This window comes from Drosophila montana, unplaced genomic scaffold (genome assembly GCF_035044405.1).
Source record: "Drosophila montana isolate Dmon_TW-CO22-7 unplaced genomic scaffold, ASM3504440v1 contig_3200_1, whole genome shotgun sequence".
NCBI lineage: Eukaryota > Metazoa > Arthropoda > Insecta > Diptera > Drosophilidae > Drosophila > Drosophila montana.
The window spans coordinates 2716071-2740866 of record NW_026998080.1 but is presented as its reverse complement, the minus strand read 5'-3'; the positions used below and the strand labels follow the sequence as shown (position 1 = coordinate 2740866).

At 39.0% G+C, this 24796-nt stretch overlaps 1 protein-coding gene across 5 annotated transcripts in view; it reads left to right on the top strand.

Annotated features, from left to right (window-relative positions):
• The window catches only part of Shrm (Shroom), a 69409-nt gene that overhangs the window by 41762 nt on the left and 2851 nt on the right, over nt 1-24796 (top strand). The window contains exon 1 of one of the 5 annotated variants that reach the window (XM_064687660.1): nt 1429-2046. The exons of 3 other annotated variants lie outside the window; for them this stretch is intronic. In XM_064687660.1, the coding sequence (XP_064543730.1) occupies nt 2015-2046 (32 nt within the window). In that variant the 5' untranslated portion in view covers nt 1429-2014. Of the gene's footprint in view, nt 1-1428; nt 2047-14087; nt 14234-24796 lie in introns of those variants that run through there. One more of the 5 variants, XM_064687661.1, reaches the window with a different exon arrangement.

The following is a 24796-nucleotide window of genomic DNA, read 5'->3' as shown; positions in this document are numbered from 1 at the left end:
TCGTGCGCAACATTTAACAAAGTGCTTGCCATAATTTTGGCGCTATCGCCGGCTAAATATCGACAGCAATGATCGATTGAACTTTGGCTCAGAATATTGCGCAAATTTCACAAACACACACACACACACTCACAAAAGGCGATTGCATTTAAAGCACATTTATTTTATGGTCAACGCCAAGTTTATCTCATTTCAAAATGCAGTTTTTTTTGTTTCCTTTGTTTTATTTGTGTTTTGCCTTCTGATTTGTGTTCACTGTCATGTTATACGCAATTGTTTTTTACGATTTCTACACTTGTTAAAAAAAAACCTTTAGTGCGGGCGGTAAAATAAATCATTCGCTTTTGTTCAGAATATTTCTAGATAAATATATATTTTACTATATCTATATTCTAATATCATAAAATATATCTAATATATCGCAAAATGCCGTTCTCATTGCATACTTTTAAGCGCCATTGATAAATTTTATCTCGCGCTTAAAGGTATGCTGCAAGTTTTTGCTAGCGCTGAGAGCAGCCTCAAAACCCGGAAAAATGATTAATGTGAATAAAAATTATTTGACAAATGATTAACGCTTATAATCTTTATAGTATATCAATAAAAACCTATTCATAAATATAAATACGAAATATAAAACCAACCAATAATCTTAAATTGTTGCTGCGCAGTCGTTAAATCTCAGAAAGATAAGGTGTAAGAGCAAACAAATTGATGACTACAAAAATATACTCACAAGATCTACGCAGCAATTGATCAAGAACAATTTATTCAAACAAATACGTCTAAAAGATTAAACATAAATATAATAATATAAAGAACATTAATACGAAAATAATAATAACAAAAAGTGATCAAAATACCAAAATGTAAACATAAAGATATATATAAATAACAAAAAATACTTAAATATTAGTGATAAATATATTTCCGAGAACATTACATACTTTACTTTAGATTTTGCCCTAACGTTCGGTTTTATGAGCCACTTTATTTGTGCAGTGCAACTCACACACACACACACACACTCAGTTTGGCACAGTTCTATTTGTGTAAATCGCTGCCTCAGCTCAGCCGAGATCACTGCAAAGGCCGAATGCCAAATGCTGTCTCACCTGAGATACGGACAAAGAGATAGATGGAAAGAGAACAAGAGCGTGGGCCAGAGCCAGAGCCAGTCAAACATCGCCAAACAAAACAGAAACAACAAAAATCACACACTCTCACTTTTTGTGACTTGCGCTGAGCTCTGCTCTTGGCACGCTTGCGCACGCTCTCGCCACTCAGTACGACTGCGCGCGCTCTCCCTCTCTCTCTCTTTTAGCATTCGCTCTCACGACTGCGCTTTGCCGGCTGCTCCATTGCGGTGCGCCGCTGTCTGCCGCCATCGTTGCTGACATTCGGCCATTTGTGGCCGCCACTTCAAACGAGTGAAAACCGCTGACGCGTGCAGACGTACGCGCAGCTTTGTAGCGTTGACATCAACGACAGCAACAACGACGGCGCGCGTGCAAACAAATTCTCCTCGCCCCTCAACTAAACGATTCGCATTTGAAGATCTAAACGCAATGCAAACGAATTTGTCATAAAAAAAAAATATACAAATATATATACAACAAAACATGTTAAACTTTCGCCTCTTTTGCATACGTGTTAATCAATTGCAATTGTCGCGCACTCCTAACGAATAATATACACGCCCACCGACCGCCCCCAACTAAAAAAGTGCTGCCCAAGCCCCAAGAAAAGTGTCGTCCAAGTGAACAAGGAAGTTCGACAGCCAGGTTCAAATGTTATGCCAACAAACCGCACAGCAAAAGTTGCATTTTATTTGCACAAATAACGACAGTGAATTACAATAAAGTAAAATAAAGTAAAACAACAACAATAAATACAAGTAACAAGAAAAAAAAACAGGCAACACGTTTCAGTTGTTGTTGTTGTTGTTATTTGTAGGCCTTTGTTGTCGCTCAAATTGGATTTCACAATATTGGATACCGTGGATCAGCTGAAAATGGTGTTCGGCGGCAGATTTCGCATTAGAAGGTAAACGATACGTTACAAAAAAGAACTGCCTAGTATATAATTTGTGTTAAATTAATTAAATTGTAATTAACCAGGAAATTCTATAAAACACATAAAACAAAAAGCAACACGCTATTAATTAAAACTGGGCGCAGTGAAAATGAAAAGCCTCTAATAAGCATAAGCGACAGTTTCTCAAGATATAATCGCAAAACGTGTCTGTGTAAGCGCTAATTGCACTAGTTTTTTTTAAGTGTATGCGTGTGTGTGTGTGTGTGTGTGAGTGTGTGAGTGAGTGTGTGTGTGAGTGGCGGCTAACTTCAGTGTGACCATATTTAGCATGCTCAATGCCTAGCTCCAGACTCGCTAATGACGACAGTTGGCTCCGGTTATAACACACATACACTCACTCACACACACACACACACACAACTGCTAATAACTGTTCACAGCTGTTGGCCGTCCACGAAGTGATCTTTAACTCAACAGCAGCAGCGGCAGCAGCAGTAGCAGCTCTTGTTGCATGCCACTTGGCAGTTTATATAGCTTGACTCGCTGACTTCTGCCCATTCTCCATTTCCATTGTAGGCGGCAGGTGCAAAACGAAATGCAGAAAGAAACCTTCGCGGCACGTTTCCTGCCTGACAATCAAAATGCCAGCGTGCAAAAAAAAACCTTCTTTTTTTTTGGTTTTTGCTCACATTTTGCCAGTGACACGCGCCAACAATGTAAATGCAGAGCCTTAAAATTCCCAGTGATCTGCTGACATGTGAACAACCAGATATATATACATATGTATATACATAAGTGTATATGAGTACATATCTCTTATAGGGCTGTCTCTATCATTTTTCCATCATTTTATCAGCTGCACGGATCTTATCGATTTTTGATTTTCGCCATAAAACAATGGTTGCCTTTGTTTGGCTGCCATAAACTGGCTAAAACCGGTTCTAGCCAAAACAGCCAGTCACCCCTGGCAACAGCTGGCAACCCTTAGACAGCACCCGCACCCTAACCGTCGTCCTCACCAAGCCAGAGTCACCCTCGTGCCAAGCACATGTGCCTGACATACTGAAGAACCTGCTTTCCAATTGAAAACCAAGCCGCTGACAAAAGCTGCCTGCTATGACAAGTCCAAGCCTCGTATACCCTTTCTCTAAAGCATTCATTCATTAAATTCTCTTAAATATCATACAACTTCGATAACATTTTACCATTTTTCTTAATCAAAGACGTTTAATTTAAGGCCAGCTAAGTCACAACTCAATTACTCACACCCTAATTTAATTATGTCTATCGTCAGCTAATGCATCTCGCACTTCCCCAATATATTTTGTTTTTGTTTTTTTTTGTGTAGTGTAAAAACTTCAAAGCGTATTTAATTTGTTTGCGTTTACAAAAACGTCGCTATTCTAAAACGCCTTTGTTTTTGTTTTTGTGTGTTTTTTCCATTTTATTGAGGCTTTGCACGAATTTCGACATAAATGAAATGAACGAACGAGCTAAAGAATTTGCTAGCTATGGAGAAATGTTAACGAACCACGAATTTCATTCGCAACATAAACAAATAATCAATACGAAGCTAAAAAACAAAGAATGAATTTGTATTGCTTTGGGGGATTGTCGAAAAAGGAATACCCTTGCCGATATTATATAAGATATAAGTACGATACAATCCAAAATATGATCCAAAAAGAAACCTGGGCAATTAGAGTAGTTCGATCATTATTATATATTTATATAGTATATCCATTTTCTTTAGATAGATACAGGATAAGACTTGAAATATTTGTAATATTTGTACTAGAGTAGATTTTCTAAAACATCTTTATCCCATTCGAATTAAACAATAAAAAATTCCTAGACTAGGTTTGATTTATATGAAAAGTTTTACAATTTACAGACTAGACATAGAAACCTGTCTCGGCTTTATCTTGATCTTCACTTAATATATTCCATAATGTCCTAATGTATTGTCCATCAATTATACCCTTTCCTAGGGTATAAAATGCCGCATTTACACTAACGAAGAGCACTCGAAAATAAAACCTAAAAAACGCTGTGCTTTTTACAAAAATCAGTTTTGTGGCACTAGAATTTTGGTTTACGACTGTTATACGGGTGAAATTGCTGGAACAGAAATTGCTGTGACCTTCGATCGGGTGAGAGAGGGGGCAGGGAATTTGGAATTGATTTGTGGTAGATTGTGTAGGGCTCAATGTTGTTTATTATTATTGTAGTGCGGGGCCACTAAACAAATCAAACAATAAACGTTTATTGTGCCACGAAACGTTTTTCATTGCCAATCGATGAGATGTGGAAAAATTGTAATGGGGCAGATGCTCAGGGTCAGAACCCCGACCACTCCCTCTCCCCCCCCTTACGAAATGGGAAAAACGTCAGCACCAAAATGTCAAGAGTTTTCAATTAGCGCATCTCGCTCTGCTGCTCTCTTAAATTGATTGTTCCTTTTGATGAAAACAGATATGTCTCGAGTTATAACAAATTATTGAAATATTTAAACGTGTTTTTTTTGTTTTGTTTTTGTCTTTTTTTTTGATTAATTTTTTTCGCGTGCTTCTTTTTTGGGTTATTTCTGTGGCATGCCGAACAAAACATTCGACACTTGTGCAAATAAAAAAAGAAATATATTAACATGCATTTCAATTGCTATACAGAAGCAGCGACAACAATCAAATACAATACATATGCATATATTTGTTTTAATATCTCGTCGACACGCGGCAATAATTCAGTCTTAATTAAAACGTATATAAAAAATTCCATTTCTTTAATCAACGCTGACAAATTGACAATTGAAGCGCTTCATTTAAATGTGTGTACGCTTTTTTTTTATATATTTTATATATAAATGGCATTTAACATAAATAATTTGCCGGAATTTTTGCGGAAATTGTCAAAAACAAAAGGCTTATATAATTAAAAACTAAGTGCAGCTGGGCTACACTGTGAGAAACATGCATATAATTAATAATCAAATAATATGAAAGGGCGTGTGCATCAGAAATATATTTTCAGATTATTTAATGATGAGAATTAAAAGTGTAATTTACACTTCAATTAAATGCAACTTATTTTTAATATTATTCGTTGTGTTTCCTGTTTTTCCACTCATTTTTATACATCTCAAGGCTCGAATCTGACGTTATTTTAATCTGCTTACTATTATTTCTGTCAGTGTAGTCTTTAACATGCTGTTAACTAACAGAGTTCATTAGACTGCTCGCAATGTTATCGGAAATTTGTAAAACATGCCGTTTGCTGTTCGCAGCTTTTTTTTGTTCTGTTGTTTGTTTTAAAGCTGATCAAACTTGTTTCAATTTCAATTCATCAATCAATCAATTAATTGGTGTTGTTGTTGTTGTGCCAGTTCCTATGATAATTAGATAAGAGCGTTATAAAACAGCCCAAAAACGTGAAACTTGCCAGCATGTTGCCTCCAAATGTGCCCCTTATGAGTGCCCCCTTTCAGCCACTGCCACTTCCCCTGCCCCACATTCGATTGCCCAGTGCCCATTTGCGCTTTGGATACGTGTTAAGTTCTGGCTTATCCATACTGAAACTGTCATTGTACCCCACGACGAGCACACGATATGCAAATGAAGCCAAAGCCCCGCATTATCATTGTCACTCACTCGGGAAGCTCGAGAACCCCCCCCCCCCCCTACACAGACACACACACACCGACACGCACACACGCTCAGGTGAACCGTAGGTAAGCCAAGCTGAACCTGAAGCGATCCACAACAAAGCGCCGGCACAGAATAGAACAAAAGCTACCCACATACTTTGCACAGTTGTTCCATACTCTATATACCATTGCGTTCCGATTGTAATTTGTTTTTTGTGCTATATTTACGTAGTTACTTTCCCAACTTTATCTGAAAGTGAACGGCGCGGCGCTCATTACAGGCAGACAGACAGACAGACGGACAGCCTGACAGTCGGGCAGTCAGCGAACCATCAAGTCACTCGCACTCCGTATCTCTGTACAATAGCCCGGGGAATACGCGGGCATTATTCATGCATATTCTAAAACAAAAAACCCAAATGAAGTTAAATGAGTGCAGCGACAAAACAAAAGCGTTTCAGAACGTTGCCTCATATATCTGACTAAGATATACACTTTAAAGAATTGCCAAAAATAAATATATATATATATATGCAAACAATACATTCTTTTCGAGAAAACCAGAAACCAACACAAATAAATATCGATCTTATCCATAAATGAGTTGTAAGAACCAAGTTAACTGAGTGATCCTTAGCTTGTATAAACATGGGTAATGAATAGGACAGGTTACAAAGAGTGGCTCAGATGTTTATATTTCTATAAGATTCATCTTCCTGCTTCACTTATTCGCTTGCTGCTTAGCTTCTCCCTCTAGTGTACCTCCGATATTCCACACATAATTATCGATTTGCTACGAATAGTCTGTGCCTATCGATAACTAATTTAAACTTGTTCTACGCATAGAATTCCCCGCATGAGCAACGCGTTTCTACCACAGTTTCTAATTTCTAATTTATGGATCAATAAACAATGCTAAACTGAAAAAAAGTTGCGAATATTGTAAAATGTTTGAATGGTCAACAAATTGAGCAAACCATAAAAATCAGCTTTTATAGCCAGAACTCCTCCCATACACACCTACGAATATTAACAGAGTCTGGCTAAAATGCTCGACAACCAAAACGGAATATAAAGCATTTTACAATAGTGGAGATTAACACACATTTCATTTGCTTCCCTTGAAATTCTTGGTCTCATTCAAAGGCAAATATGTGCTTAAGATATGCTCGGTAGCATAGGGCATGCCATAGCTGAGGTGCTTCTAGGCACATCATTGGCTGTAGATTGTAATTACAACAACGGTTTACATTCTACAGAATTATGTGTAGATAAAGTTGCGGGCCCAAGTCGTGGCCTCTAGCAGCAGCCGCAACAACGGCGGCAAGTTCAAGTCGAGCGGGCTGACAAAGTACCGCAAAAGTTAAACAAATGTGGCAACAAGTTAAGACAAAACAAAAAAAGAACAGCAAGAGGAAGCAAAAGGTGCAGTTCAAGAAGAAGCAGCAACAGCAACAGCAACAGGTGCGGGCACACAGGGCTCCGGGTCCGACTCGCACTCAAGATAGCTTTTGTTTTGTCTTTTTTATGGCCAGCTTATGGCCAGCAAGTGACAAGGTCACATCTGAGGAATTGAGAACCGTTTGAAGCAACATCAGCAGAAGTGGCAGCGACAGACAGCGGCAAAACATTAACTACTGCAAATTCAATTAGCTGAAAATTAATGATGAAACGAAGCTAAACGCTCCAGTAACCTCTGGCAATGGCGCGCAACTTCCTTTGCAGACTCGGTTGCTGCACGAGCCGCGCAAATCATTAAGAAATCCAACAGCAACAATAAAAGCCAAAAAAAAAAAAAACGAGAAAAAAAAACTGAAAATTTCACAAATTAACTTTATAACACGAAAATTTCTCGCACGAGCAATAACAATGTCTGCGGGCCCCAGACGAGAGCCACCTATGTGTACAGGTATGACTGCCTGCCCATACATATATTAATAATTATGAGCTGAAAAGTGGCCAAAAGGTAAATATATTGGCTTCCGCTACTGGAAACGACACACACGAATCGCATCGATCGGATCGCTGGCATCTGCCTGGGTCGGGCCGGGTTTGGGCCGGGTTTGGGCCGGGTTTGGGTCGGGTTTGGGTCGGGTCTGGGCCTGGGCCAGCACGAAAATTGCTTTGACATAAAAACAAAATGTATACCAAACGATACGATACGAAGGAAAAAAAACTACTCTGTTTAGTGGGTCACGCGCGTCATGACGTGCCCACTGTCAGAAGACAGAAGACAGCCCAATGTAAACCCTTGGCCGGCGGCCAGCCCACCCAGCTGATAAAAATCAAAACATGCGCAAAAAACCGACCCAAAAACACGGCCAAAAACCCAAATTAAAATCGGAGCAGCACTTGGCTAAGGCTGCGAACTGCGGGCCGGGTTTCCCGGCCAAAGCGCATGCTTAAATTGTTTGCCTAATTTACTTTTTTGTTTCGTTAAGTTTCGTTTCGTTTTTTGGCCAAAATGTAATGCAATTAACATAATTTTTTTTATTGTACATTTATATATACATATATAGAGTACTATATGTATGGCGATTTAAGCGCAACAATTTCACAGTAGCCTGGGAAGGTTTTTGGCAGCCATGTAATGCTCATGAAATATTTAATTGAATGGGGCGTTGGGCAAGATTTGCTTAGTTGGCGTCGCTCTGCAGATCCGCAAATATGATTTGGCTTATGCTTTTAGCCAATGTTAACTTTTCGCTCATGATTTTTGTTTTTTGTTTTTTTCAAAAGTCACTTTAAATTTTGGCACTTTGATTTGAACCACTTTAACCTAACAAGTATTATATAACTAAACATGTAACAAGTTTCAATTAAAATTAATGCTGATTCAGATAGATAAGCTCGTAACTCTTTGTTTACCTTAAAATAGTATTAGTATATAGACATTCCTCAAGAAATATTAAAATCTTTGTTGGTGTTAAGGTTCATAAGATAAGAAAGATGACATTATTATTGGACTTTTATCCAACTATTCTTCAATTTTCATCAAAATCTATCGCAGTGTTAGGCTTATAAGATAAGAGAGATGGGGTTAACAGCTTGATACTGCTTGTGCTCCTAAAACTTCTTCAACTATATCTTGTTTAATAAACTTGTTTTTTTTGCGCTGAAATCGATCAGAGAACCTTTTGATCTCTACCAAGTTAATTGTCCTTATAAATAGAGTATAGTAACAATGTTTTGTAGCTTTAAAGGTAGAACTTTATCTAAGCTCACATTAAACTCCGTCATAATGTTAAAGAAATAAGATATGTTAAATGAAGTTAACAGCTTGTAACTCTTTATTTGCTTTATTATTGCACTATAATCTAACTATTCTGCAATGTTCATTAACACTTTAATTACTTAATAATTGGACTATAATCTAACTATTCTATTCTTATCCATCTAATATTTCATGGAAATCCATCGTGTTAGGTTTCCACTGCTAATAATATGTCAGATCCTTAACATACCTGAGCATACCTGCGCTAATTTAACATTACCGCAAGCTATGCTCAAATCAAGAGTCATTAACAGTTTATTTGTTAGCTAAGATTAGGTCAGATTTATAAAACAACAAAAAAATGGCAATTTGAATGCGCTAGTGGGTTTATTTAATTGCAGCCCTGGGGTTTTTCTGCGGCTGTTACAACAAACGCAAATAACTTAAATTCATGCAATGTTTTGTGTACTTTTGGTATTCGTCATTTGTTTTGGCTTATTGCGCGCCTTTGTTTTGGTCACGATACTTTTGCATGGATGTCCCGTCGGATACTCTTTGGCTATGGGCTAAAGCTAATGACCAAGTCGATAACCGCAACGCAGCGCAACGGCAATCGGGCGTGGCTGACAAGATTTCAGCCGCGACACTCGGACGACTGTCAATGAACTTGGACTGTTTTTTTCTTGTTTTTTTCGCTCAGGCCCGCTACGTGCCTGCAATTATTCTTTGGGGAGAATCAACGACTCCAAAACGGGCACCAAAGTCTTTATTTATTTATTTTTTTTTGCATATTTCGTTAGCTGCTGAAAAATCTCGTTGCGCAACTTGTTTCCCCAATATTGAAATGAAACATTTTATGTGGTCTACGTGAGAGAACAGTTCGAATATATTGGGCCGCATAAAGTGCCGTTAGCCCTGGCTGAGTGGAAATTCAATTAGTGACACCCACAAGAAGCCGCAGCGCTGCCCCAAAGTTCTGCGCCACTTAATGGACACGATCATTACAAAAGCAACGCACACACAACACACGCACACACTCACAGGCACACTCATAAAACTTAAAAAGCAATTCAATTTTATTACGCGCATGGAACTCAAATTGACACCAAAATAATATTAAAACCCGCTCGCTTCCATTTCGAGTCAATTTTCGAGCCTGGGAAACGCGGCGAGTGTCAAATTTTTGTTGTTTTGATTTGATTTTAATGCGGTTTTTTTCTGTGTGACAATTGCGCGTCCACTTTGAAAGTCATCCAAATGTGAGCTGACTTTGAGAATTGTGTACGACGACGCGCATATAAAACCAAAGATAGAAAACAATAAATGTATTGACTTGTGGCCATATGCATATTAAATGCTTTCACTTTCGTTTTCGTCAGGCCCAGCGCTTGGACATTGGGCCCGGGCAGCCAGCCAGCCAGCCAGCAGATGCCGCAGCCAATCGAGGACTTATGTCCCTGCTCGGGCGCCCAGGCAGGCTATATCCATATCGAATATGTAGATACAGATACAAATTGTGGCTAACGCGCACGCATTTGCCGTGCATTGGGCGTGAAAGCCGCCGCCAGGGCTCTGAAAATGAAAGCAGCTTGTGCAACAAAGGCCTAACGAGCCAGGCTTTGCCAGGCCCCCTATTTAGCGCTCTCCCTCCCCCCTCCGCACCCCGCACCACACCCTTGCGGCTAATCAGCGCCATTTGTTGGTCCGTTCGATTAGCACGCGGCCCGGTGAAAAGCGCCAAATGAAAACGAAAGCCGAATGCGCACACACAATTGAAATGCAAAGCCAGCTGCAACGCATAGCTATAACTATAACTGTAACTATGTGTGTGAGTGCGAGTGTGTGTGTGTGTGTAGGTATTCGATGCATACACTCGGAGAAAAGTGCAAGAACTTGGTGCTCAAATCAATCAGAAAGGTTGTCAAAATTCAATCAAGCTCCAAGTTTCTTGACGAACTTCTTGTTTCAACAGTTTTTATAGCAAAATTTCTTAAGTCTTTTTTAAACTACAAAATTCCTATATTGAGCATGTTTAAGCCTTTTGAATATGATGTAAATTCTTGCTCTAAATATTTGATGTTTAAAATGCACTTCGAATCTCATTAATGTTTGTAATTTAATTTAAGCCAAATGACAGAAATGTATAATAATTTCTATAAATTTCAGAAACCACTTAAATTACAGTTTAGAGCTACTTTTTTCTCAGAGTGTACTATAGAGTAGTTGTATTTGATAGCTAGAATGGCCAATGCCATCAAATGATTGTCAACAAGTCGTCGCGTCGTCTGCCTTGTGCTCAATCATGATTATTGCTGTTATTGTTGTTGTTGTTGCCAATTGCGATGGCAATTGCAATGTTGTAAGTACACAAAATAGATGTGTATGATCGCATGCAGTTAGCCACGTTAATAACTAATAAATGACTCTGACTAGACAACAGTCTGGCTCCGGCTCAGATTCGAGCAGCGGGAAGCGAGAAGCGAGAAGCGGGAAACGAGACTCCGGTTCAGCTGGATTCGTGATTGATTCTCACAATGCAAATGAAATGCAATCAATGTGAACACTTTGCCTGCGCTGCATTTTGCTGTTTGTTTTTTCTTTTAGCTCTTTTTAAGGCTTTTTTTCTGTTGGTGTTGTTGTTGTAAGCTTTTTGTTCAGTTTGGAGATCATTATTATGCGTCCAAGTTCGCGTCCGACTCTCGTTGCACATTTTGCTTTCGTACGTGGCCAGCGACAGCTCAAGGCCGACAGTCTGGAGCCAAGACTCTGAGCCAGCTCACGTTGTCAATGCATTACATAGCCCCCGACTGCCCGACTGACTGACTCTCTGACTGCCTGACTGACTGCCAAATGGACTAACTGACTGTCTGCCTGCCGCAGGCCTGACTGCATAATACAACAAAGTAAAAAGCGCCAACTAAGCGGCGTATATTGCTTTTTATTTGCTGCTGCTGTTCTCGCATCGCATGACGAATTACCACGCAGCTACACAAAGCCAAATGCCTGGCCACAAAGCTGCAGAGGAGCCCCACAAGCCCACAAAGGCTGACCACAAATATGCAGCGCATCCTGCTGCCTGCGGCTGCTTTTGTTGCCCGCTTTGTTTGCGTCACGTTCTTCAGGGAAAACAATTTTCAATCAGAATGCAAGCAGCTCCAACTTGCAACTTGCAACTTCAATTTGCAATTTGCTTTTTTTTTTCTCTCGCCCGCCTGATGGGGCGGCCAATTTGCAATTGCTGCTGAAATGAAATGCAAAGCTAAGCAGAAGACAACAACAAAAATATATATATTGTATATGTAATACATTCCACAGCGCTGGCCATAAATAAAATAAAAAGCAGCAACAGCCACATTCCTGCCAACTGATGCCAACTTCTTGACAATTTATATATTTACATTTTTTTGGGTCAGCCGCAGTGCATAAATCAGACAACAACAATAACAGCAACAACATTTATAAAAGCCAATATGTCAGGCATGCGTCTAATTTGTTGGCTAATCAGCAGTCCCGAAACTTTCCCGTCCAAATGGAACTAGAGGGGGACGATGCCAGGGAGGGGGAGGGGGAGGCGACACCATTTGTTGTCGCTGCATGTCGTCCACATTTTCCATCTTCCATATACATATATTGTGCCTGCAGCCCGAATTATGCCATTTATTTTTAGCCAACTCAAATCTTCGCTGCCGCCGCTTTGTAGATTTGTGGCGAGGCAGGCACATTTAGGCCAAATCGATATTCGCCGACTGCAGCTGACTCACAGCCATGCCCATTTGGCATTAATTTACTTCATTATATATTTTTATTCGCAGTTTCTGTTTCTGTCTCTTAATTTAACGTTCTCGTGCCCTTGCCAAAATGTATTGTTTTAGTCAAGAATAAGTACACTTAATAGATTCATTTAGGAATTGCAAAACATTTTCAGTTTTTCTTATGATGCAGCACAATTCGCTGGCAAATACACTGAGCGAAAATATATGCTAGCCAAAGGAATCAAATACAAATTTACAAAGCTGAAATCAGCGAAAAGTTAAAGAACAGATAACCAACCATAAAATTAAATTCTCGATAATTCCGTTCACTGTGCGAAAGAACTTCCTGGTTTTCCATATTCATGAAGATTTAATCGGATTAGTTTAATTTATATTTTGGGAATTAATTAAATGAAATAATTTAATTTACACGTTTAACTGAAAATATAACCCAACCTAGGTCTAAGACTAGGATTTTGTACATTTCGGCTGTTTTTTGGGCAACTTAGTTTTATTTAAGTTTCGATTCATAGTAAGAATTCAATTGGAAATCCATTTAAATATATATATTTAATATTTAAATAAATTATTTAGTCTTTAAAGTACATTCCATTTTCAAACATTTATTTAGAAATCTCTGGAGTTATATTAAATAATTATTTGATTACGATTCGTTATTAATCATAAATATTTTTACGAAATAGAACTGGAATAGAATCATTCAGTATGAAAATTAAATGATTAATCATTATAAATAATAGCGCGTATTTTGGTAATTGTTCTAAATTTCAATGATATTTTTGCCTGTCGATTAAATTGTGCATATCATAGAATATTTACCAAAAGTTGTAGCTTTTTTTTGTCTACAAACAACTTAACCTCGAGCTTAATACTGAATTTTTTACATTTCTGTTTTTCTTTCTTTTTTGTTGAATTGTAAATTTAAAATTAAATTGAAAGTCATGGGCACTCGTATAATTATAAACTATATCTGACTTAAAACGAATAGAAACTTTTGTATATATATTTTAGGCATCTTGTATATATTTCACATTGGCAAAAAGTTATTTTCTACTAAATACATTCGAATGTTTTATAGCCTGCCACGTTTTATTAGAATGTAAAGATATATAATCTTTATAATAACTGCTGCTATTGTTAAATATAATACATTTTCCCACATTTATTTGTTCTAATAAAGAAACTCCCATTATTAACGCCCTGGCAAGGGCATTTCCAGTTCGTTGTTTATGTTAACAAATTTTCCACGTTGTCATATGTGCGAGCGCGAACATTTCGTGCACATTTTCATTTGATGAGCGACCAAAAACAATTTTGCGTTGTTTTTTTTTCGCGCTGGGATCCACAAAAGTTCGCGTATCTTTTGGATAGCCCGCGGCAGCTGTCTCATTTAGTACGTTCTGTTCGATGATGAGCAGCGGATTTTCCATCGCTCAGTTGATTTATTTTTAAACAACAAATTAATGTGCGAAAATAGACGCGTATTTATAGTTAATTGAGTTTCTAGCTTCGCATAACTGGAGGAGTTGCAAAGATGTCGCATTGGTGCCAACATTTGGGCTTTAGGTAATCATTAGTGGAGCGTGTAAATGGCAAAAGTCTAGACGACAGCTGGCCAGTTTTTCAGCTGTGTGTGTGTGTGTGTGTGTATTATGCAAAACTTTAAATAGCGACAGCAAATGTGACGTCATTGTTGGCGGCTGGCTGCGCAATTTGGGGCACAAGCGTCGCAATTGGCGGGACTCAACAACATTTCCTAGCCAATACATACGTATAAGAAGCAGAAAAAAAACACGCCATATATGTTGCCTTTTTTAATTGCAGCGCGCCAATTTGGGCAATGCAACAACGACAACAACAGCAACAACGACAACAACAGCAACAACAACAACAACAACCTTGAAAATGCAATCAAAGCCAAATCTTGATCTCGTTTTTGATTTGTTTGTTGTTGCTGCTGCTGTTGTTGTTGTTGTTGTTGTTGTAGCTGCTGTTGCGAGTACTTAATTGCGTTTATTTTTTACATTTGCCAGACTCTTGCATTGCTCTTGGCATTCACAGTTGCTGCTGCTGCTGCCGTTGCTGCACGCGAGCAACAGCAAGCCAAATGAATGCCAAATGTGTAACCAATTTTGGGGGCGACGACAAAAGGCAACAGTGCTTCCTGTCCTGCAACAAGCAACAGCCAGCCATCCTCGCAAGTGCAACAAGTGCAGCAGATTGTTGTCAGTTGTTGTTGCCAGTTGTTGTTGTTGCCGTTTTATTATTATTATTATTCGGGTTCGTTGTACACATAAAAGTTGCTTTGACTCAGCGAGCAGCAACTGTTTAGGGCCATCAAGAGGTGTGGCGGGGCAAACGGGTGGGGCGGGCGGTGTTGCAGGGGCAGCTCGAATGTCATGGCTGCCATGGAGGCACAAACAATTTCACGCTTTTGCTTGCCCCAAACTGCCGCATCGCTCTGCCTCACAGAGAATTATGTTTATGGCAAATTTTGTTGTTGCTGTTTCGCAGAAAGAAAAAAAAAACAAACGCCCACCAAATGCACCAAAATGACCATTGGCGACGGCTCCAGCTGAGGATGAACATCATAATGATGATAATGATGATGATGATGTTGATCATGTTGTTGTTGATGAAAATGCTGTTGATAATCGGCCCGCTCTGATCGTCATTGGCTTTGTATCTTTTATCAATAAACCGTTAATTATCGAGCGCCTAACGTTTTGTGGCAACTGTTGCAATTGCAATTGCTGCCAGCCTGGGCAAACAATACGCGGATGTATTTCAGCATTTGGATTTTATTTATTTTTATTTTTTCTTCACTGAGATTTTCTCAGCTTTTTTTTTATCCACAAAGCTAGGAGTGGCACTCATCACCAGCTACAAATCCGCAACTGGGGCCAACGTTCGGTTAGCTGGAGCGCTCGACACACGTCCACGTCCAAGGTTTTGTAAACAACAACAACAACAGCAACAAAGCTTTCGGCGTGGGTGTGGGTTGGGTCTCCTTTTGCGCTCTTTCAGATCTTTATGGACTTGGGAACTGTTACTTACGACGGCCATTTGACTGGCTGTTCCGCTCCACAAACCTTCGCTGTATTGGGCAGCCAATTTCAGAATCCGAAAATCAAAATTAACAACCAAAATAAGACAGCTAAATTGGACATTTTGGGTAACTTAAATACCCTTTCAGAACTTTGGTCGAGGCTGTTGTTGTTCAATTTTCTAATTGCGCTGGGAAATTTAGCGTTAAAGTGGATTATTGTGTGCTTCAAGGTTATTGCAAAAAACGAACAGCTCCATTTCTTAATTAAGAGAAATATAAAAACAAATTTCAATTTTTAAGGAATGTTCTCCTTTTATTAGAATAAATTAATCATAAATTCTTTTGTAGCGCTTGCTGCTCAATTAAATTCTTGGATATACATATTTCAATTAATTTAAAAAAAAATTTGAAATTTGCCGTTTTAATATATATTATATACGAATAACTCAAATATGTTTTATCATATTTAATCAGTTTTGAAATGAATAATATGTTGTCTAAATTAACATAATTATTATTACCATATTCTCAAAGAATTAATATGTTTTTTGTAAATTGAATGATCTGTATTCAGCTATTCATATTTAGACAATATTATCTAAATATTGATATCATTTAATATTATGGTATATCATTATGCTACTCTATAAAACTTGATTTAGTTTTGATACTCTTCCATGGCAAGGGAATTCAAAATATTATTCTTTCTCGACTATTGTTTATTTTGCACACATATAACAATAAGAAAAAATATAGAGAAGTAAAGATTCTTAAGTGCTGGCCTTGTGACGTCAGCTGTCCAGTTAACATTTGATGAGTGCAAATACGAATAGTTACGAACTCGTTACTCCAATCCAATCCGGGCGAGGAGTCATGCTTGGAGCTTTGCTTCTGCTTCCAACATTCGTTCATTCGCTACGCTTTGTTATTGTTTGCTTTTGGGTTGTGGAGCGCGTGACATAGAAAACAACTGGAGTGCAGCCCCAGTCACCAAGTGAACTACACCGAGGCACAGCCCAATGTTGACACAACATCAACAGCAACAGAACCAACAAACAGACAGACAGACAGACAGACAGAGACAGGGGGCAATGCCTGACTCTAGGGCTAGATCGGAAATCGATCAATCGAGCATTGCTATCGATAGCCGCGACTTTGAATTAAAACTTGGACTTGGTCTTCGAACTGTTCGCTGTTCGGCAGCGTGAGAATTCTTATTTTTTTCTCTTTCAAATTGCCAACTGGGTTTTTTTTGCCTGCCCCTGCCTCTACTTCTTTTGTGAGCTTCACACTGGGCGCTTTGATTTGCATAAATAATTGCAAACTGATGCAAATTTTTGGTTCGATATCGATAGCGTTTGTTATTGCTGGCCATTAATTAAGCAATGTACAGTACAGTGTCTATCTATGGGAGTCTGCGGCATTAACCTTGATTGATTTACGCTACATCAATAACTATGTATAGCTCGCATAACTATCTGAATCTATTGTGTATCTTAAATGTTTTGCTCTGTTCTGGGCGCGTCTGGCCCAGAATAGAAACAATGCAAGCGATTGTTGTTGTTGTTGTTGTTGAAGCTCTTGTTATAGTTGGACCACATCATTAATATGCTAAAGGTCAAACTGGCAACTAAAATAAAAATAAAAATAACAACAGCAACAGCAGCGACAACAACGGCAATTAACTGACGCATATAAATACATAAACTTGCCGGACCATCCATCAATCTCTCACTTTCATTCCAAAAAAACGAACAAAGTAAAAAAGTACAGGAATGTACTTTTGCACAGTTGTACTGCCGGTACTCCATCTGCGGCATATATGCTATATATGTATGTATCTACAATGTGTAGCTGTAATTTGTATCTGTATCTGCATCTGGTATCTGCAGTTGACACGACCGTCGTCGATCATGCGTCGCCGCGTGTTGAAATATATAAATGTCCATGATGATCGTTGTTGTTATTGTTGTTGTTATTGTTGCTCTTGATTGTTGTAATTGCCTGACTTTGTATATATATATATATATTGTTTTTTTCTGTTTGCTTTCCGTTTAACTTATTTTAGTGCCTGTTGCTGACATGTTTCACTGATGAGCTCACGAACCTTTTACACATCGATTTAACACCACATTTGCTGCAGTTCCGTTCTGTTTGTATCTATCATAGCTGCCATATGATATCATATATGAGTTCTGTTTTGTTATTGCAGCCAGAAATTTGCAATCAACAGCTAATGAAGGCTGATGAGGCGATTAATTTTAGATTCCAGCATCGACAACTTAATAACAGAGTGCAATATCATAAATAACTGATAGGCAGAGACTAATATCATATCATCATATTAGAATTTGTTAAACGAAAAGGTTTCTTATTTACTTCGGAAACAAGTTCTCCTGACAGTTAATAAAGAGATTCAACTCTCGATGCAATGGCATTACGGCGCTAGAGAGGGGTAATAAAGATGTCATAAGTCAAAGTACTTAAACAGTCAATCAATATAATTAATCAATATATTAAAAACCACTCTCTATACAGTTGGGAATTATTTCATTTTATCAATGTTCAATAGAAACTGTCATATGATTTAATTTTGTTCAATTTTTTAATTATATATAAATATTTTAGCTGAAAAAAAATCTTTAAATTGTGAGAATAATCAGAATTGTTGAGGTTTTCCATTAATAGCTTTAGCAAAAACTTCTTAAATACTTTAAAAATAAGTAAATAAGTCGCAGTGTGATACTATAGGAAATACATTTCACAATAACTTCGGTGTCAACTACCCGATCTTTGTAAAATTTTCAGGGCTTATACATGGCATTAGGAAGCGTGTAAACACCAAAGCCAAGCTTATACATTTTCAACATTTCTACATTTGGGATAAATGAATTGATATATTCTGCAAATTTAATAATTCTAGATTTGTGTTCACTGTGCGAGAGACTGTCTCTGGTCGAACCTACATTGTAAATTTCAAGTCTTTGAGTTCAACGTGTTAAAACAGACAAACAGATGCTGACAGATAGATGGAAATGTCTCAATCAGATCGGCTGTTGTCGTAGATGCAACCATTTGGGTCTTAAATGCATTTGTCCAGAACCTGTATACCCTTTCACCCATTTTCAATGGGTAACTGTGTAATATTTTATTCTTAAACCATTATAAAGTATATTCCCAACACGAATATATTTAATAATGTGCATCTATATTTTTTGCTTGGAATATTTTTGCTAGTTATATGAAAGTTATTTTGGTTATCAGCCGCTTGTTTAAAGTGTTTTGCTGCTTCTGCTTTTACGCAGTTTTTGACAAGCCCGGATCTTCGAGCTGTGATATGACCAACAAGTAAATCAGCGCTGCGCTTCACACTCTTACCAATTCCCGACACTCCTCTAACTACCTTGAATACTTCGTGCACTTGACGCATTTCGCAAAGAGAAAAAAACCAAAAGCTAAGCGCACAAATTAGCAGCAAAAACGAAATAAAAGAAAAAACAATGCGAAATCCGTATTCAGGGCAGTTCCTACTCAAACGGCGGCAACACTTTGGCATTCGCCAGCAGCTTTTGTGTAATGTCTAAAACGCAAATGGCTCAAAGAGCTGCTAGCTGCTGGCGTCTCCGACTCCGTCTCCGTCTCCGACTGCGACTGCGACTCCGTCTTCGACTCCGGTTAGTGCGACTGATCCATGTCGGACGTGTTGCGCATGCGCCCGCGGGCCAAATGCGCTGTTGTTGTTTTTTTTTTTGTTAGCTGCGAGTGAAAATGTCATTGGCAGATGTGTCGCGGATATTTGCAACAAGACACAAGACACAAGACATGATCATTCACTTCACATGATCAGCAACAACAACAACAGCAACAACGACAACAACAACTTGGCCCAAAACAAAAGACCCGCAGCGCGAAAGGGTGAACAATAGGCGGTCTCTGCCTGGCTTATGGCTAGTTTAGTTGGCTTACAGGTGGGGCGGGGGCTTTTGCTGTGGCACTTCTAACATTTTTACGATCTTGGCTTTGTTGTAGCTGAGTGCGCACATGTCCAGGCCACAGTCCACTGATTTAAGCGGCTGCCGCTTTTGTTCTGGGGGCCCGCAGCTGCTTGTCTTTGCCTTGTTGTCTCTCATATAATTATTATGACTTGGCCGTTTAGCTCACAAGTTAATTACCCAGCTACAGAGTTGCAGACTCTCAGACTGAAGCTCGGTTCAAGTCTTGTTGCAGCCACTTTCGACACTTTCAATAGCTGCTGCTGTTGCTGCTTCGGCTGCATTTCCCAAGTTGTCTATTTTGGGCAGAGCCCTCAAGCGAGAAGCGCCATTAAATCGATTTGACATTAAAAATATTGCACAAGGCGCCGCCCGCCGCCAGAATTAATGGATCATAATTATTGCTGAACGACAGCAACAGCAACGATAACAACATCAACAGCAGCAGCAGCAGCAGCAGCAGCAACAGCAGCAGCAACAACATCAACAACAACCGCATTAGAAATGAAAACAGCCCACGAAACGTCTGGCCAACGATTGTTAGGCTTAAAAGAAGCAGCCACCGAGTGCACAGTGGTGCACGAATTAAATACCAAAGATTCGAGCAAGATTCCAGGTGGATTTAGGAGCACCTTGCTCACAGAAGTAGTTAAAGCCTAACCTATGAAAAAAAAATGAAACAAATTTCAAATTGGTTTAAATAAAGAACAGTTTATGCTTATAATTCCCAAACGGTTATGGTTTAGCATAGAAAACAGTTTGAGCTTGTAATTCTCAAATGGTTGCGGTATTAAGTATAAAGTCCTTTTAGATCATTTTCAAAGTCCAAGTTTATGGCTTAAATGGGAAAATTAATACTTGGCGAACTGAGATTTATTGTATATACATATATATTTAATAATCTCTACCACTGTGCGGCACGCAGAGACGAATCTTTCAAGTGTTGCTGGCAGCCGCAGATGCTGCAACGTCCACTTTCAATATGAAGAGAGAACTTTTCTTTTCTTTTCTTGCCTTGTCTTTGCTTTTCTTTACTTTACTTTACTTTTTGCCTTGCTTTTCCGTGTTGTTGTTTTTTTTTTGTTGTTTTTTTCGTTGGTATTTTACAGTAATTTTTCCAAGAGAAATTTATGCCATAGTTTGATGCGTTGCTGGCAGTTGTACAAAAAAATAAACGCCTAAATACCAGAGTCTTACGACAGTTGAGTCTCGAGCTCATTTGAAGAGCGAGCTGCCGCTGCCGCTGCCGCCGCTGTTGCCGCTGCAATTTGTTCTGGTGTGTGGCATGTGCGTGTGTGCAGTGGAGATGTCTTCTGCCGCCTGAATGCGTGCCTGACCTCTCGATCCCCCCCGTACGCTGCTCTGACCTCAGTGCAATTTCATGCCCCGCCGAAAGAAGAAAGTGGCGACTGCGACGTCGACGGCGACGGCGACTGCGACTGCGACTGCGACAGCGACTGCGACTGTTGGCCATCTGTTTATGTTGGACTTGACGTCATTTTGCGGCAAGTGAAAATGTGTGCGACGCATTCAATCCGGTTTTTTTTTCGGCTCAGCTTGTGAGATGTTTATGTTTTCAACAGCAACAACATCAGCGAACATTTGTTCGCCTTCTTTTTTTTTTTGCTTTTTTGGCTCAATGTTAAGACGAGATGTTAAAAACGTGATTTCCATGCGTCGCCGGCGTCGTCGCCGTCGTCGTCGTCGGCATATTTAAATAAAATACTTTTACTATCAAAGAAAACTAGTCAGCGGCAACCAGCTCGTTATATTGCTGATCAAAAATTATAGTGCAACGGCGCCAAACGTTGCATACGCAACGCGCAACGCGCCACGCAGAGGCCACTGACCACAAGCACCCAGACTCAACTTGCAACTGGAACTTGCAACAGCAGGCGGCAGGTGTCAGGCGGCAGGCACCGGGCGACTGCCCGTTGACAGTGACTCGCCAATCTTCATGCGTTGCCATTTTGGACACTGAACCCCCCACAAGAGCAGCAGCAGCAGGAGCAGCAGCAGCAGGAGCGGGTGGGGGCAATCAGCGCCCCTGCCAGCTAACATAACTACCCATCATCATCATCAAAATAGCGTATCTATCTATCGAACGAGCGTATCTTATGCAACTCGCGACTAGCAAAACAAAAGGCCAAGCAATTTATCAAAATCTGCTCTATGGTATTCATAATTTGCATCACATAACCAGCGCCCCAAACATGGCAAAAAAATAAACAAATAAAATAAAATAAAATAGCAGCCATAAAAAAATGCGTTAATTGTATGGAAATGGAAATGTTATTGACCAGACTCTCGGACACAGTCTGAGTAAGAGTTGGAGACTCCCAGTCAAAGTCTCAGTCCCAGTCCAAGTCCGTGTCCAAGTCCGATTCCAAGTCAGCCAAGCATTTCATTTGGGCCCTTTCTTTAGTCTATTCGGCATTTATTTGGCTTTTAAGCATTTTCAATGAAATGCCTCAGCGCATTACGCGTCTTATACAACATTTAAAGACTCATTCAAAGCAGCCGAAAACAAAACCGAATAAAACAATAATTTGCCATAAATCTGGCTATTATAATCCAACTACTTAGCATTGCGGGTGTAATTTTCCCCTCATTTGTATCACAAACAACAGAAGAGGGTGTTATGTCAGCTATTGCCCAAGATCTGCGCAGCATTTGAACTGTTTTGATCTCTAGATGTTGCTCCAATTCAGTAATTGACATTAAAGTAGCTAAATGAATATTTGCTTAAAGAAACTTTTTTTTATTTAGCTTTGAAACTTGATTAATTAAAGAAACTTTACGTTTAATTGGCACTAAAATGGATCATTTTTCAATGGAATTTTTAAGCATTTCCTATACGTACTCTCTAACTGATTACGAAGCAGTTCTTTAGAGGAGCCTTTGTTTGTTCTGCTTATCAATGAGGAACAATTGTTCTATTGTAAATTTCGTCTATTATTAAATAAGTCATAGTCTATTTATTTTATGGCAACTTAAGCACTTTTATAGCGTAGAGAAATAATCAATTGATTCAGCGAACAGCACAAAGAACTTACTTTGTTCGATCTTTCAAGCTTTTAGTGCTATAAAATTGTAAATTTACTTGAACTTTTCGCAGAAGCTTCAAATAAACTTGGCTAATTCCTTCCTCTTTATACCTTTTCTCATTTATAGCTTAGACAAACAAATAACATAAATTTAATAATATGAAAATATAAAAAATAATTCAATTAGGAAAATAATTAAAATTTCAACAATTATAATTTCAATAAAATTTCTATCTCACATCAAGAATTAAAACTCAAGCAAAATATTGTTGCTAGTTAGACAAAATATAGTCATAAATCTATATCTACAATTGCTTGACTTCGATAAGATTTTATAGTTAATTTTAATCAGTTTTTTAGCTCAGTGTAGTCACATTTCCTCATTGTAGCTTCCTATGTGATTGTTGTACTTGCTATAAGATTTACTCAGAGCTATTTTTGTTTATATTACCAGGCGGGGGGCTTGTCCAACAGGCGGGTGTTTGATGACAAATAGACTTATCAGAGCATCAAAATGTCAAGTGCAAGTAAAACCAGTGTAAACCTGAGTTTAAGATTATAATTTGAGGCACAATATTTAATTTAGATAGGAATAGAGAAAAGCAAAGAGAGAGGAGCACACAAAGTAAATGCTGAGCTTAGGTTGTCAATCAACACTTTTCCTGCCAAACAAGATAAACTCAGGTGGGTTGCGTGGATTGGGTGGGGTATCTCTTAATATTTGGCAGACATTCTGTCGCTGCTGTAATATGCAAATTCCATAATATGCAAATGAAACGCTTTGTGGCTTGTACGCTAAAAGCTAAAAGCCAAACAATAAACATGGCAAAATTGGCAACACACACACACACACACACTGGCATGGTGTTGCATATTACTCAACTGGCAGGCAACGGCGAACGGAAGTGATTAAGAGAAGCAACAAGTGGACAGCTATCAGCAGCAGATACATCTACAAGCGGCTACAAGCAGCTAATGTATCTGACGGATGCCTGCGCCCGAAGAAAGTGAAGAAGCTGCGTTTTGTCGGCTATAATCAAATGTGAGGCGTTGGGAACTAGACAAAAGGGTCGCTTATGCAAATGCCAGCCAATTGAGAGATACAGATACAAATACAGCCAGCTAGAGATACAGATACATTGGCTACAGCTGTTTTTGGGTGATGTAAGCGGCCAAAATGTATTTAGTTTTTTGTTTCTTTTTTTTTTGCTCTTAATTTATGTAAATGTGCAACTTGTCAGCATTTCTACGTCGGCTTTCTTTTGACTATACAAGTTCAGAAATACTCAAATATGTACATATATATATATATATATAAATATATATTTATATATATGTTGCTTTTAGGCACATTTTGGCCAGCGTTTTACCGTTAGAGCAACACCTTTTGTCCCATTCCGGGGGTGGCCAAGCCGCAAATTGCGCTTGTTAAAAAAAACACGGCAAAAAAAAACGAAAAAAATGGTTAAAATTAGTTTAGCACTTTTTGAAAGTTGTCGACAACATCCGTCGCCCCCGCCCTCACCCCGCATGCCTCCTCTTTGGCTCTTACGCTCTTTGGCTCGCTGCACACAAAACTGAGGCTCGACTTTGACTGAAGACTGAACTCTTCAAAGCTGAAAACTGAAAACTGAAATCTGAAACATAAAACTCTTTATAATTGCACTGTAAACATTTCACTTTCGTTTTTGTTTTGTCTCTGGCAAACTGTTTTAATACCCGTACAGAAAATAAAAACACAAAATGTTGTCGCCGCGCATCGTGCACAGAATAATTTTTCGGCTGCTTTTTATTATTTTTTGTATTGTTTTTCGGAGCAGCCACTTTCGCCATGTGGGTGCTGCGATGATGATGAGCTGGCGAGATGTGTAGTTGATGCCGTCGAGGACTCAATTAGCAGCCCGTTTCAGATTTGCATAATGTTTGGTCGCGCAACGCTCAAACGAGACTGCCAAATCGTGGCCTGCGTGAGCAGCCGATGACCCGCAGCCGATGACCTGTCGCCCACCCCTGCCAAGCTGCCTCAGACTATCTTAGGCTG